This window comes from Triturus cristatus, chromosome 5_1 (genome assembly GCF_964204655.1).
Source record: "Triturus cristatus chromosome 5_1, aTriCri1.1, whole genome shotgun sequence".
NCBI lineage: Eukaryota > Metazoa > Chordata > Amphibia > Caudata > Salamandridae > Triturus > Triturus cristatus.
Genome location: NC_140587.1, coordinates 752,156,342 through 752,170,758, shown reverse-complemented (window position 1 = coordinate 752,170,758; position 14,417 = coordinate 752,156,342). Strand labels below are relative to the sequence as shown.

General features: G+C 40.8%; 1 protein-coding gene across 1 annotated transcript in view; it reads left to right on the top strand.

Moving 5' to 3' along the window:
- Positions 1–14,417, top strand: part of PSMA8 (proteasome 20S subunit alpha 8) — a 491,044-nt gene that overhangs the window by 283,065 nt on the left and 193,562 nt on the right. Inside the window, exon 4 of the mRNA XM_085605732.1 lies at positions 1,470–1,592. Coding sequence (XP_085461858.1) covers positions 1,470–1,592 — 123 coding nt within the window. The remainder of the gene's footprint in view (positions 1–1,469; positions 1,593–14,417) is intronic.

Here is a 14,417-nt window from a genome sequence, read left to right as displayed (position 1 = left end):
TAAATACCGAATCGGTATGATTCGGTATTTATGAAGTGGTAAATGCCAGCCCACCTACATAAGGCCCCAAGTGTACTCAACAGGATTTACATCCAGTTTCTTTTGTCCTGTATCGTATTCTTCCCTACCTTCTGCAATGATCCTGTTCAGGTCTTAGCAATGCCTCCATGAGCGTCTACCTGGAGGAAATCTGTTATGGAAGAGAAAAAAATAAACGTGCTCTCAGATCTGATAGAATTATGAAGGAAAAGGGCTCTTTAGAGCTTTTCTACTTGTGAAACATTCACAAATTCCATGGTAACTCCATACTGTACTTTGACCATATGAAAAGTCTTTTTGAGCCAGTACACAGAGCAGGCATAACTGTTCTGTCCTGGGAACTGGCTCTCCTATTGGCTCTAACATCTGCAAGACGAGCAGGTGAAATTCAAGCTTTTATTGTAAACAAACCTTAGCTGCAGTTCTGTGTCAATAGCAATTTTAAGAACAAATCCATGCTTTATACCTAGAGTACCATTAGATTCCCTTTTAAATGCACCTGTAAGCCTTGAGACTTTCTTCAAAGATACTAGCACTGCAGCTGAAAGAACACTTCATATGCCAGATGTTAGGCAATGTCATAAATTCTTTGTAGCGCGCACAAGCAAATTTAGAAAATACGATCAGCTACTCATAGCTTATGGTTCTCCTACAAGAGAACAATCTCTCAAAATAGAATTTCGCTTGCTGGGTGTCTGTTGCCATAATATGCTGCCACAATAAAGCTGACCACCATTACAAACCGGAGTTTCTGCTTATTCGATTAGAACATCAACAGCTTTGTTCACTGGAGTATCTTTAGCAATCATGTGCCATGTAGCAACTTGAGAGAACCGGCTGAGAGGTGCTGCGGTTGGATAAGCTGTTCTTTGTCATCTTTTTTCAATAAAAATGATCTGCCTTTTGAATTACTTATCCACCAGCTGCATGTACTTGTAATATATAATATGATTGGTTGCTATTCTGAAGCAAGCATGGGAATCCCTAAAAGATCAAATTCTGGAGAAGACAAACGTTACACAGTGTCTCTGTAGTTTTACAAAAATGTAATCTTTTATAGATTCACATGTGATCATCCCCCTCCTCCCCATTAAAGGCTCTTGTACTTGTATTATTCCTTTACAGTGCTAAATGAAACTAGAAGGATGATGGCTCTTGAAAGTGCAGTCTTCAAATTGATTGAAGTTTGGTTCTTTTAAATGATGTGACTAGTCTACTAAACAGTCTTTGTTTCAGTCTTTGAGCTGGTTTAACATAGAACTACTATTGTAATGTTACTGTGGCACGCCAAACTACGACACCAGGGATGATTCATGCATGTGAGTCTTTAAAGGATACCAATCCTGTAGAACTGCGGTTACCGGTATGTAACTTTTTTCTTCAATGTTTGGCTATCCTCACAATGTTGTCTTTTTGTCATCCCTTTGCAGCGGTACACTCAAAGCAATGGGCGCAGACCCTTTGGTATATCTGCATTAATCATGGGCTTTGATTATGATGGTGTGCCAAGGCTGTATCAGACTGATCCATCTGGTACATACAATGCTTGGAAGGTACGTTTTGTTGCATTTCTTGCTCATTCAAATGCAAAGATCTTACTGTATATAAACTGTCTATCTTGAAATGTGGAAAGACCAGCCTCTCAAAGTCTTAGATTTTTTGCTGGTCTCTATCCTTTGTGTTACTTCTCCACTACTAATAGAATAATTTGTTTTTAAGAATTTATATATTGTAAACAAGACTCGAGTATCTTAATTCTTTACCGGAGAATATTTGCTACTGGATGCAAGTATTTTACCAGATAACAGTTGCATAGGTTATGGAAAATCAGAATGAAGTTACCAAAGTGAAACAAAAAGAAATTAACTCCAGGAGATCCAGCTTGTGTCAAGAAAATATATAGTAGACAAGACAAGTGTGTGGCCAGTTTTTTTACCCACATCAACGATGCATAAGGCATAGTCAACTGCATGGTGAATTCTGCTTGCCATGGGATTGTTTATGAAACCGGCGAGCATATTTAAGGCTTTAAGACTCAGGCTGCCAATTATGTCAGAAGCCCCCTTGATCGATATGCTGGCAAAAGGGGGCTTGAGAATTAAAATAATTTATACGTCCTTGTTGGGTGAAATTAAAAGCGATATTGAGAAAATGGAGAATTCTCTTGCACTAAAACTAGGGAATCCCGATGTTGATTTGGACATGGCTCTTTATTTGAACAAAAAAATATTTCGCTCTACGAATTTGAGGGCTCAGCATTATAAGACTTTGTTCGATCTGTATTATACCCCCACTAAGCTTTTTTCATGGGGGGTTAGGGATGATGACAGATGTCCTAGATGTAATATGGCACAAGCAGATCTGCTGCATATGTTTTTCAACTGTGGTTCGTTATCAGCTATCCAGGGAGAGATAGTAAAATTTTGGGGGGAATTATTAGGTCAGAGGATTGAATTATCCTCTTCTTTGATGCTACTGGGCATAGATAATAGATTAAATCTTGGAAAAGCTGAGGAAGCCCTGGTCTTCATATCTGTAGCAGTGCTTCGGATCTTAATCACCTCAGGTTGGAAGGATACAAACGCTCCCTCTTTTCAGATATGGTTATCCAGATTATTGGGCATATATAATATTGAGATATCTCTCTATGCTCAGAAAGGGAAGAAAACTCAGGATTTTGGTAAAATGATGTGGTCTCCTATCTCTGACTGGATAGCGGCAAGACCGGGAGAGTGACGTATACAGTATTGTGGAATGTATACCTATTCTGCCTCTTTGACTTGATTTTTTCTTTGATGGTTTAATTTTGTAAAGATGAAGCAGAAGTGTAAATGCTGTTAATATCTGTCTATTCTATCGTATTATATCCAACTGCATAAATAAATCTTTAAAAAAAAAAAAAGGGATTGTTTATGAAACCTTGAGGATGGGTCATGGATCAAATGGTTGCTTCTTGTCTAGTGCCACACTTTATTGGTATAATAGAAGAGTATCCACTTCCAAAAAGATTATGGGGCTCCGTCGTCACAATTACCATGGGGAATCATAGAATTCTGTGGAAACCTTCACCTTATTTTTATGTGAGAAGATAGGATGAGACTTACCACAGTTTCCATTTAAGGAGTTGGTGCCCTCCATGAAGGACCTTCTGACTCTGTAATTCTACTCCCTCTTGAGGGGGAAAAAAATGTGCTGAAGCGACCTTGGTCTTGCCACTTTCCTCTTCAGGACTCTTGTCATCTATGAGGACCTTGGTTTGCCAAGTAGCTGGCTGAGCACCCCTGTATCATATGACCCCTTCATAAATGTTTGGACTGAGTATTTTCTTGATCTGTGTCTTGTCCAGTTGAGCGAATGTTGTGACCAACTTTCCCAACTCCTTGAGAACCTGCTCCCTAAATTGCCCTCTTTGGGCCTCTGGACCAACTTCCAAAGTGCTGAGGTCTCCCAAATTTGGGCCAATTTTGGGCCCACTATTTTGACAGGGAGGGATCTTCAGCAGCTCTCAGTCTATTCATATATCGCAGTCGGCCTTTCCTAAAAAGATGATCACTCCCTGGGCCTAGCCAGATAGAATATCACAGGATGTAAGGACGTCTGATTAGTTGACCAGGATTTTGGTTAGTTACTTGAGACTTCCAACAGTATGTAGCGGTTTCTCTTGTATGAAGTAGTATGACTCTCTGTGTGTATGCACATCTGTCTACATGTGTCCGTATGTATGTGTATGTATGCATGTATATGTCCATCTACGTTTAAATGGCCGTGATAATCTGTGTACGTATGTGATGTTATGCAGATTTGTATAGCACACTATCATGAGTTACCTAAAAACACAGAATGTTGAGTCTACACGTTGTTTTGAACGTGGTTCCCCAACAACAAAGTTGGCAACTCTGGCCATTACGTCACATCTTCTTCCCCCCTCAAGTCAATGAATAATTCATTATGTAAACATTGAAGCGCTTTAAGAGAAGGCGCACACATTCTGAAAAAAGTTGCAGCACAGTGTTCCATCTTTGACCGGCAGTGCTCCTGAACTGATAAATGAAAAGATGGCATCAAACGGCTCTTTGCGTCACATGTAAATGAAACCTGCTCAAAACAAACCGTGCTAATCGTGGTATATGCACAGGTTCCATTTCTTACCTTTCTGCATATTGGTCTGAAGCAACAGTGTGAGACGACTGACGGGGGTAGGGGCTGAAAGCGGGCACTGGGTTAAGAATGCAGCAGTTTCAGTAAAGGGTAAAAACAGCAAGTTAAGGGGCTTGACATCTAAAGTTTGTCAAGAGGAGCCAAACAAAAACAAGCCCTTCTGTGTAGGGAAAGCCATTTGAAAGGCCACTCTCATTCTACAGAGCGATGGCTGTCGCCGCACTGACACCCATTAGAAACGGTATAGAAATGAAACGAGGATGGCGTGGGAGGTACAGAGAGCGGTAGAGAGGGGGCCTGCAAAACATGCACTCTGATGGAGAGCAATACGAAAAATAAACAACAAACCTGCGCCTGTTGTAGAAAACACCTGAGGGCAACTGATGAGGGGTTAGCAGGGACATAACACAAGGGAGGGAGCACCACAATGGACAGTGGGAGAAGCGCGAGAGGGGAACAACCAACGCAGTGAAGGGAGACAGACAGTAGACGTGCACTTCTAGAATGCATCTAAAAGTGGAAGAGAATGACTACAGGAAAGTAAAAATGACAAAAATTACGTTAGTTCTCCTTTTTCTTTTGGGTAATTATTGCAGGAAAATGTTTTTCTTAAAAGCACTAGTGCTCATTTAAAATTCATTATACGTAGTCCATGTGCTACATTCTGCGTGCGAATCCGTTTCCTTCACTTTTGTCATGGTACACAAAACCTTTCATGATATGGGAATAAAGGAAAATATTTGCTTCAATCCGTATTGCACGTACAGCTTAAACCGTTCTAATCATGTTTGTCCTGTTTGTTGCACAAGCACAACATTTTTGTTCCACTGCCCTAGATATTTATCTCGAAAAACGTCTAACCTCTGTCATCTTTAGAGCTCATTGCTAAATACATTATTTTGAATGTTATATAAATTAAGATATAAGTAAAATAAAGTGGCCTCAGCATTTCCGTTCAACATTGTAATTTTACAAGCGGAAAGAAAAAAAGTCAACCAAAACGCGTAAGTAGGTGGCAGCATTGCCTGGTCTGCAGCCTCTGTCTGTGTGACAGATTAACTCTTCCCACTAGAAGTTTGTTTATGTAGCAATCACTCTCCCTATTGCCCTTCAGAATATGGTGGTATTTCATGCTCTTTTCATCATAATTGCACCACTTACGCCAACTTTTTGAAGATGCACATTTACGTGCGCATTTCATTTGTGAATAATTTTGCAAATGTTTTAAACATTCACAGCGTTCTGTTTTTGTGGGGGTTTGCGATAGTTACAATGCAATCTCGCAGAAGAACATCTATTTCCTCACCTCAAACTTACTAAAGTGTAAAATCTGACCATCATTTCTGCAATTGTACTGGCATCTGCCCCGATAAAAATCCACAGAACCGGATTCTGTGGTTCAGGATCAGCCTCTAGCACAGCTAAATGTACCATGGGTATATAAAATATTTTGTGATTCGGTATGTAGGTGTAATTTTGTTGTTTAAAAAATATATATATAATTCAAAGAGGCCCGTAGTGTGGCTATGGAGCCACGGGTCCAAATGCAAGAAATGGGTCCTCACCACCCGTGGAAATAAAAGACAATCATAATTGGGATGCAGTGGGCCCCTTAAAGCATTGTGCACTGGAGCCACTACGCCCAATAAACTAATGATTTCTATGCAACCAAAAGAGACTGACCATCCACAAGACAGAACAAAAACACAAGCTGAAGTAGCACATTTCCATGCATTTTTGCTTGCCATTCAACAATATACACATGGGCCAAAAACGTCTATAAATTAAACAGATTAAAGCCACTGGGGAAAGAAGCCACTGATAGCAATGGGGTGATGAAAACAATGGAATGGGTACGTACCTAAGAAGACAAACAGCACAGCAACAATTAATAAACATGACAACAGAGCATATGTTTGGGTAATCCCCAAGGAGGAATATTTTCCCTTTAACATTTGAAAAATACTATGTTTTATTTTAGAAACAACTTAACAAATAGAATAAATAACATACATTGTCAAAGTCATTAGGTCTGGCCTTAGCAGGCTGGGGTAATGAATAGTTTTTGCATTTCTATTTTAAGTATAAGGCACAGAAATAACAAGCATTGGCATAGCCAATTGGTCTCACCTTTGGGACCTTATAAGTGTTTAGTTATCCAGCACAATATGCTTGGTGCAACAACATCAACTGTTGCATGGCTAAACACTTATAAGGTCCCAAAGGCGAGACCTATTGGCTATGCCAATGCTTGTGCTATGCTTGCTGTATTTCCCCTCTGTTCAGTTTGAATGCAATTACAGATTAAACCCGAAGGTGGCTGTTTTCCAGCAGAATGAATGATGATGATCTTTTAATTCTCACGTTTGAACCATAACTTTGGGATTAGTTTTGACATCTTTATTACTCATTTGTGAGAAGACCGCACACATCTTTTAAGCCTTTGTTGCAACAAACTGCTAATAAAAGCTAATTCAACATTGAATAGTTTTAGACTTTTGAAGAATGGCAGCTTTTTTCCACAGCCTAAGAATGAAGTGCATCATTCTTATCTGCGTGTCAGGACAGAGAATAATTCCATCTGATTAAAAAGAGGTCCATGCATGCATCTGATTACACGCTAAACTTGTGTTTGCCCACAACCACTTGTTAGCAGTAGGTCTCTAGTTTTGAAACCCTATCTTACTGTTTTCAAATTCTATTTTTAGACACGGTTGGTTGCGAAAAAACGATAATTGTGGAGTACGGGCATGAAATGCAGGGTTGAAATGCTTTGCAGCCACTGGGAGATTATGTAATCTGCAGGCAAACAAAACGTAAAGCTCAACAAGCGGATGAAAACCGTGATTGGGCCTCGGGAAACTGATAAGAGAAGCACATGAGGACCAACAGGCTACAGCCAATAGAAATGGAGAAAAAGTAACTGGCAAGCACACAAACCAATGAAGATGAGGGCGGGATGTTGGCCTCTTTTAAGATATATATTGAATACAATAGATTTCACAAGCACAGTGCAAGAGCTGAGTAGGCAAAACCCAAAAAGTGTACTTACCTGCTGCAGACGTAGTGAAGAAAGATGAGGACTAGGAAGGTGTATGGCCATTTGATCAACTTAAATGATTCTGATTGGTTAACTCTTGTGCTACCATTTTCCCACATTTTCACAGAAAACGTAGTTGGTATGGTAGCATGTTTTAAAACTGGTGCTGTAGGAATAAAGTGCCGAGAGTAGCATAACCGCAGCCTCCAGTCCTGACAGAATCTAGATAGTTTCCCCTTCCAATTAAGTGCAGAATTCCATCTCACTCTAATACAGAATATATCCATGATTAACCTTCATGATGTGCCAGCCACTCTTAGCTGGCCCATCCGGATACTCAGAGTTGTACTTTTTACTGGACACCTTCTCTTCTAATTGGGGAAAGAAAACAAGTAACTTGATAAATACAGGCTGAGACCAAAAAAATCTGTTGATCACAATTTATTTCAGGAACCCTAGTGCTTGGCAGATTCCCGGCCCTAGCAAAAAAAGATTTGTTGACTGGATTCAAATGAGCAGTGTTACTTTCCTCATATCATTTGAATGTCACCCAAACTGTTGACACATTTCTATTGTATACCAAGACCTCAATTGAGCAATATTGTAGTTGAATTATTGCAGTCCTCGGAGACACTGAGACTGTCATTGCTGTGCCTTTATAACGACCCTCCTATTGATATTGGGACTGCAGAGGCCCGTAGTTCCAGGGGCTGGTGGTGATCTTCCAGGCAAATACAAGGTTGCCTGCTGTGCACGTGCATCTGAAAGCTGGAAGTGGGCTTAACTGCTGTATTTAATATGATTTGCCCTTCCTTGCATCCCATGGCACACTAGTGTGTGGGTGCTAACACTTTCTGTAGCCATCAAAGAATGTTGTAGCATATCCCCAGACTATTGCAGGGGTCGCCATTGTGTCTTTAATTGATTTGTTACTACATTACTTTCTCGACTTGGCCAACTAATGTCTTTCAGTTATTCTTGATTTTTGGTTTGGACTGCTGCTTCTGTGCATATGACAAGGTGTGTGTGGCTCTTCTCCTAAGACATCTCCATGTTCTATTCTTCTGTTCTGCAGTGACATTCTCTTGTTGTCCTCCAATTTTTGCTGAGCCATGATAATGTGGGCTATACCCTCTCGCTGTTGTACTGGTGGCCATCCTCTCTTGACCCGGGATTTAAGTGACATCTGGAGAAGTTGAGTGTTTCATTAGGTGGGGTGGTTTTTGAGAAGGGACTCACTCACTGGAGTTACAATAAAACTAATATCAACCAGTTGACATTACAGGCCATTATCATAACTTACCAGATACAGGCTTGCAGATACAAATGCAGTATATCTCTCTATCAATACTTTTCATGTGATGCATTATCCTTTCCACCATCAGTTATAGTATATTATTTATTATTCTAAAAAGAACACTTACATCAGACCCCTCTGATACTTATTTGCAGCAAAACACCTTGGTCTCACAAAATATAAAATAGGAAGATGGAGAATAGAGTAAGACTGCCACATATTAAAGATTTCCCTCAATTTGACCATGCATGATTCTGCGCATATGGACTTCGGCATGTAGTTCAAGTTCATTCAACTACCCACTGAACACTCTCTGTCGTCAATCTTCACCATCTGAGATTTGGGGAAGAACGAACGATACCTGGCTGGTCCAGCAAAGATCTGGAACTTAAAAATAACAGTTACGTTTGCACAATTGTTCTGATAGACATGTCTATCATTTAGTACTAGCCGTTGGCAAGTACTCTTATACGGATAGGTAACCAATGCAGAGAGTGAGTAGGCTAGGGGAGATGTAGAGGGAGTGTCTGTGATCAAAAGGTTAACAGCATTCTGAATCAGTTGAAGCCAGTTCAGCTGCCACTCAGGTGTTTCTAAATGGGTTACACTGCCATATAGCTGCAACTGCACCAGTGCAAATATAACTAGTAAGGGTAATCTTGACTCAGACCGCAGGATTTTCAAGGTTTCTTACTGCTTTAAGCAAGTTCTGTACACTTTGGTTACTCGCAGTATTAAATGTTTTATCATTATAAATGTCTAGGTTCCCAACTGCCTTTTCACATGTAGGTAGAGGACCCATCACTTGAGGCAACAGGCTGCTGCTCTGCAGGCTGTAATCAAGTGGTGTCAAAAGCACCTCTGACTTGGCAGGATTTAATATAAAAAAAATACTTTCAATCCACCAGCGAATCACAGACCGGGAGCGCCATAGAGAAGAAGTAGTATGCATCTCAGATGTTGGCATTCACTTTACAGACCAAACTTATGAGGACTTTATTGTGTACTGACTTCTTGAATCTGACCGTGGGAACGCAAGGAAAAGTGAAAACCCAGCACAACAAATTGACATTCGTCAGCAGGAGTCTAAACACAAAGACATGATTCCCGCGGATAAGTCCATCATTGATGCCATAGACACTGCTTAGGAAACATGCTTTTTCCTGCAGGATATGATATCTAATTGACTCTAATCAAATATTATTGACATGCTAGAGACACTACCTACAACATTTGAGCACGTACAGGACTGGCTTTGTAAACGCATCGCTGACCAAGCACGTGTGAACTTCAAAGGATCTCATGGTGGAAAAATGGTGAAACATTTATATTGCTGCAAATCTTTAGGGCAGTGTTTTTTAACCTTTTGACTTCTGTGGACCCCCCACTTAATCATTACTGGAACTTAGGGACACCCACTGAATTATTATTGGAATCCGGGGATCCCACTAAGTCATTATTGGAAGCTGTTGACCTCGTCCTAGGCATTTCCAATGATTTGAACTGCACAACAATACAAGAAAATACAGAAAAATATCATCCATCCTTCAAATGCACAAATTATGGAATATTTTATTTAATTCACAAACATTTATTAAAAAAAATCAAAATTGTAATGGAAAGGTTGGAGCTTTTCTAAAATTAACTGAGGCCACTCGTTCATACTAACTTAATTTTTATACTCCCGTTTTAATTTCATTTACATTTGAGAACATATCCAATTTTTTAATTTTACATGTTTATTTATATACACCTTTATTCAATCTGGTAATATTTTTTAATGTTCTAAGTAGTAGCGTTCCCCCTGAGTAGGCTTCGTGGACCACTGGATTCCCCTGACCACAGGTTAAGAACCACTGCTCTAGGGTGCTTTTCTTGCGAGAAGAATCTGTTCATCTTTCTGATTTCTGAAACCACTGGTGCTATTATTGTTGAAGAGTCAATAGAATTATTTGAAAAATCATTTTATTTGGTCATTGTTGTAGAGTTTAAAAAGTGTACATAGATCCTGCACTGTTCTATCCCTGACCAGTCTCCAAGACGCATCTCAGCGAGGGCGTGAATTATTGTAACATGACTTCTTGCACTTTGTCAGAGAATTTCCTGACATTTGCTACCAAGATTCTACGACTTGCATCTACCCTGACTTTGCGTTGGCTGTACACATGCCAAACAAATCCTTTCAGTAAGTAGAGAAGCCCTCTACACAATATAAAATGTGCCATGTTCTACCCCACAAAACATTACATCTTTGAAAGAGCAAGATTCGCTTTTCCAGCCATGAGGCTGTAAGTGAGCCATTGAGTCAGAGCTGTAAGCACCCTTGTATGGGGTGTGATTGATACACAAGCCCCACAGTTCGTCATACTAGTAACAGTTTTATTTATTTATATATTTACAGTGTTTTTCTATAGCGCTTCTTCACCGAGTGCTATTAGAACTCTCTACATTACAACATTAGTTATATATTACATGACATGTATACAGATAACATCAGTTTAATCAAAATGAGAATCATGACACATGAGTAGGGGATTGGAGATTCTCTGGACAGGATACAATTAATAGCACTGTGATGAATATTAAAGAGGTTGTTGGTTGATGCATCGACTGAGTGAGGGGATCAGAAAAGAACAGGGAAAGGGTAGTTCTGCTAAGTATTGGCCTACAAGTGGTTTTAAATGGAAAAGTTGCTGCTTGAAGGAGAGGATTTTGGGCACCAGTCTTAATTGGTTGGGTAAGGAGTTCCATAACGAGGGAGCGGCACCGGAAAAAGATTATCTTTGAGCTGTAAATATCTCGAATTTCTGAGGTTCTAGTAGGAGGAGGGATTTGCTGTGGGATTTTCTGATACCACCCTAATTTTCAACAGATCCATGAGGTAGCTGGTCTTGATGCTAAATGTGACCTGTGGTTACTGGTGGGGCTCACAGGCACTCAATTGTTTGGACCGGCACTTATTATTCCCCACCCAATGTTGACTGAGAGCAAAAGAGTGAAAAACAAACACAACGGATAGAAGGAGGAAGAGTAAGTTGGAAAAACATCATAAAGGGAGAAAGTGGCACTGAGTGTCTCTCAGCGGATTAAAGAGGCTTGAGGTTGATTCAAAACTACGCAGCCAGCTGACATTTAATAGGACTGGCCGCAGGCTTCTGAGCAGAGGCTTGGACACTGGCACTTATTATTTCATAACTAAAGCACTGTTTGGTCTGCCTGTATGTGCTTTAAAGATAATGCACCCAATTTTGAATTTGATCTGAGCTTCAAGTGGCAACTAGTATAGGTTTTTTAATTTGGCGAGAAATGATCAAACCGTTTTTTTTGTCCAAGGCTGAACGTGCTGAGAAGTAGAGAATCACTTTCAGTTGACGGAGGCCATCTGCTGGTAGTCCAGAGAGTAAGACAATTTTGGAGGCCACTAAGGCTTGGGCCGCAGTTTTAAGTTTTTCATTGAAGCGAAGATGCTTTATTCTTTTTAGTTGTTTTAGCTGGGCTATTTTGAGATTGTGAGGTTCGAGAATTAGCCTGTTGTCTATTAGGAATCCTCGGGACTTGACCATAAAAGCTGGCTAAGGTGGGCATCCATAGTTGGCAAGCAGAGCGATAAGCAAGGGATCTATTTTGTTGATTTGTGTGAAAGATGCAGGGACTCGTTTTTGGGGGGTTTATTTTCAGGGAATTTACTGATGCCCAATTGAAGACTGACTACAGGCCATCTTTTAGTATGTTGAGATTTTTGTGAGATTATATTTTTTTAGGTGGAATTTGGGTATCATCTGCTGTTGAAGTTTGATGTTGGACTTTTCCAACATTAAGCTGAGATATTCGACATACAAGTTAAAAAGGAGAGGAGAGAGAATTAAATCTTGGGGCAAGCCATCTGACCTCTTTTTCAATCTGGAAATGTTGGAGACTACTTTGACTAGGTTGGAAAAATCGTTGGAAAAAGACTTTAACCAGTTTGGAACTGTGACTTTCATGCCCTTTCTGAATTTGAGAGTCTTTAATAGTATTTTGTTTTCCACTATGTCGAACTCTGCTGACACATCAAGAAGAATCAGTAGGCATGAATTTCCCCTGTTCTTCATTTTCAGAAGGTCATCTAGAACATTTATAGTGGCTATTTCCGTGCTGTGACCTGTTCTGAATCCTGATTGGAAAAGTTCTATTTGATGGGTTTCAATATATTTTTTTTACTTGTGAGGCAACACATTTTTCGTTTGTTTTGCCGAGCCAGGACAAATTGTGGGGGAAAAAAATGAGTTTTGCAAAATCTATTCTCGGTGATTTTCCCCTTTTTTTTCTTGTACTTTGCTTGGAGGAGGCTTCTTTTAAATACCTGAGTTGGCGTTGGCAGCAGACTGTTGCAGGCTTTCACTATTAAAAGAGGTACTAGACGAAACTGACCCCTTATTTTGTGATTGTGATGGAGCCTTAATGTCACATTGGAGAGTATCAACTTACTCCCCTTTTACCCCACAGTGATACGCGAGATAGTGAAATTCAAAGCTCTGTCAGGCATAATTTTAATTGGAGAAAATCTGAAATATTTGCCATTATTCTCAATACTCCACTGTTTGAAATTGAGTTTTAATTCAAATGAAACTGTCAGACTATCCCATACCTAGGGATCCAGGTCCACAGATATTAATAAATAGATGACGGAGATAATGATGGGCTTGCAGTTGGGGGCGTGGCTTGGCTGCCAAGCATGGCAAACACTTAGCTCTTTAACTCCGCTCTGGCCTGTCTTTTCTCCTGGACTGTCTGCCACCCGGCGTCGCTTCTGGCCCCAGGACCTTGCATTTGATGACTGTGGGAACCCCTGAACAGTCTCTTTTGCGGCTTTGGGGGCTATTAGTGACCCCCGGGATTCGGAGCAGCGGTTGCTCGCATATTCAACATGGCAGCAGCGGGTCTCACTATATATCGTTGACGGAGGCATGACCCCGAGATGGCGGTGTCCCTGCCAAACGTGTGACATCTCCTCCCGGCACGCCCAGGTCCGTTGAGTGCGGCTGGCACCAGGCTGGAGTAGACATCTGACAGCTTTCGAGTCTACCGATTGGCTGGCAGCTGTGGGAAATGTGGGCCGCGGCCTGGATTGTTGGCACCGGTTGGTGAAACAAGTGGGTGTGAACCCTTAAGCAAGGGAGTAGCCTTGAGGCAAGGGTGACTACAGGTGTCCCTTCCCCATACGGTCTCATGTTGCAAATCCGAGGCAATTAGTATTTTATACTGATTTATCCTGATACAAACACCAATCGGCGCTGTATATATTTATTATATCTAGCTTTTTTTCACAAGTTTGTTTCTTCTGATAAGAGGAAATATAAGAGTGGTACCAGAGAGCAATCAATCTTGGTCCTGAAGAATAACCTTAGGGTAGGGCTAGAAACATGTTGGCCAGCGGAACTGAGGCACATTGTCCCTTCCAAGTTCCCACATTCCCTCATATTTCAAACCTTACCGGGTAGAGTTACTAGTAAAGAATATTTCCCTACTAGCCAGGTATTTTTAATCCCCCCCCACACCTTTAAACTTCGTCCAAATACATTTGACCAACAATAAGTTCTCCCACCTAACACGCAGGTCGTAGCACACCCGGTTCCGTAGCGGACCGGGAAGAACCAGATGATGAAGCATCCCACCAACGGGAAACCCTGGTAGGCGAGGGTTATCCAAGGAAGACCAACAGTTTTTCTAACAAACATCAGAGTGGAAAGAAAACCAAACCTTCTTTCAACAGAAACATAGTTATTTGGGGGACGAGCCGTCTTGTTCCTGTTTCCTCCCTCTTCCCCTCCCCTCTTCTTTTTAAAAATTTATTTTTAAGCCTGGGGGAAGTGAACCAGACTGCTGGTGTGCCCTTTCTGTGCC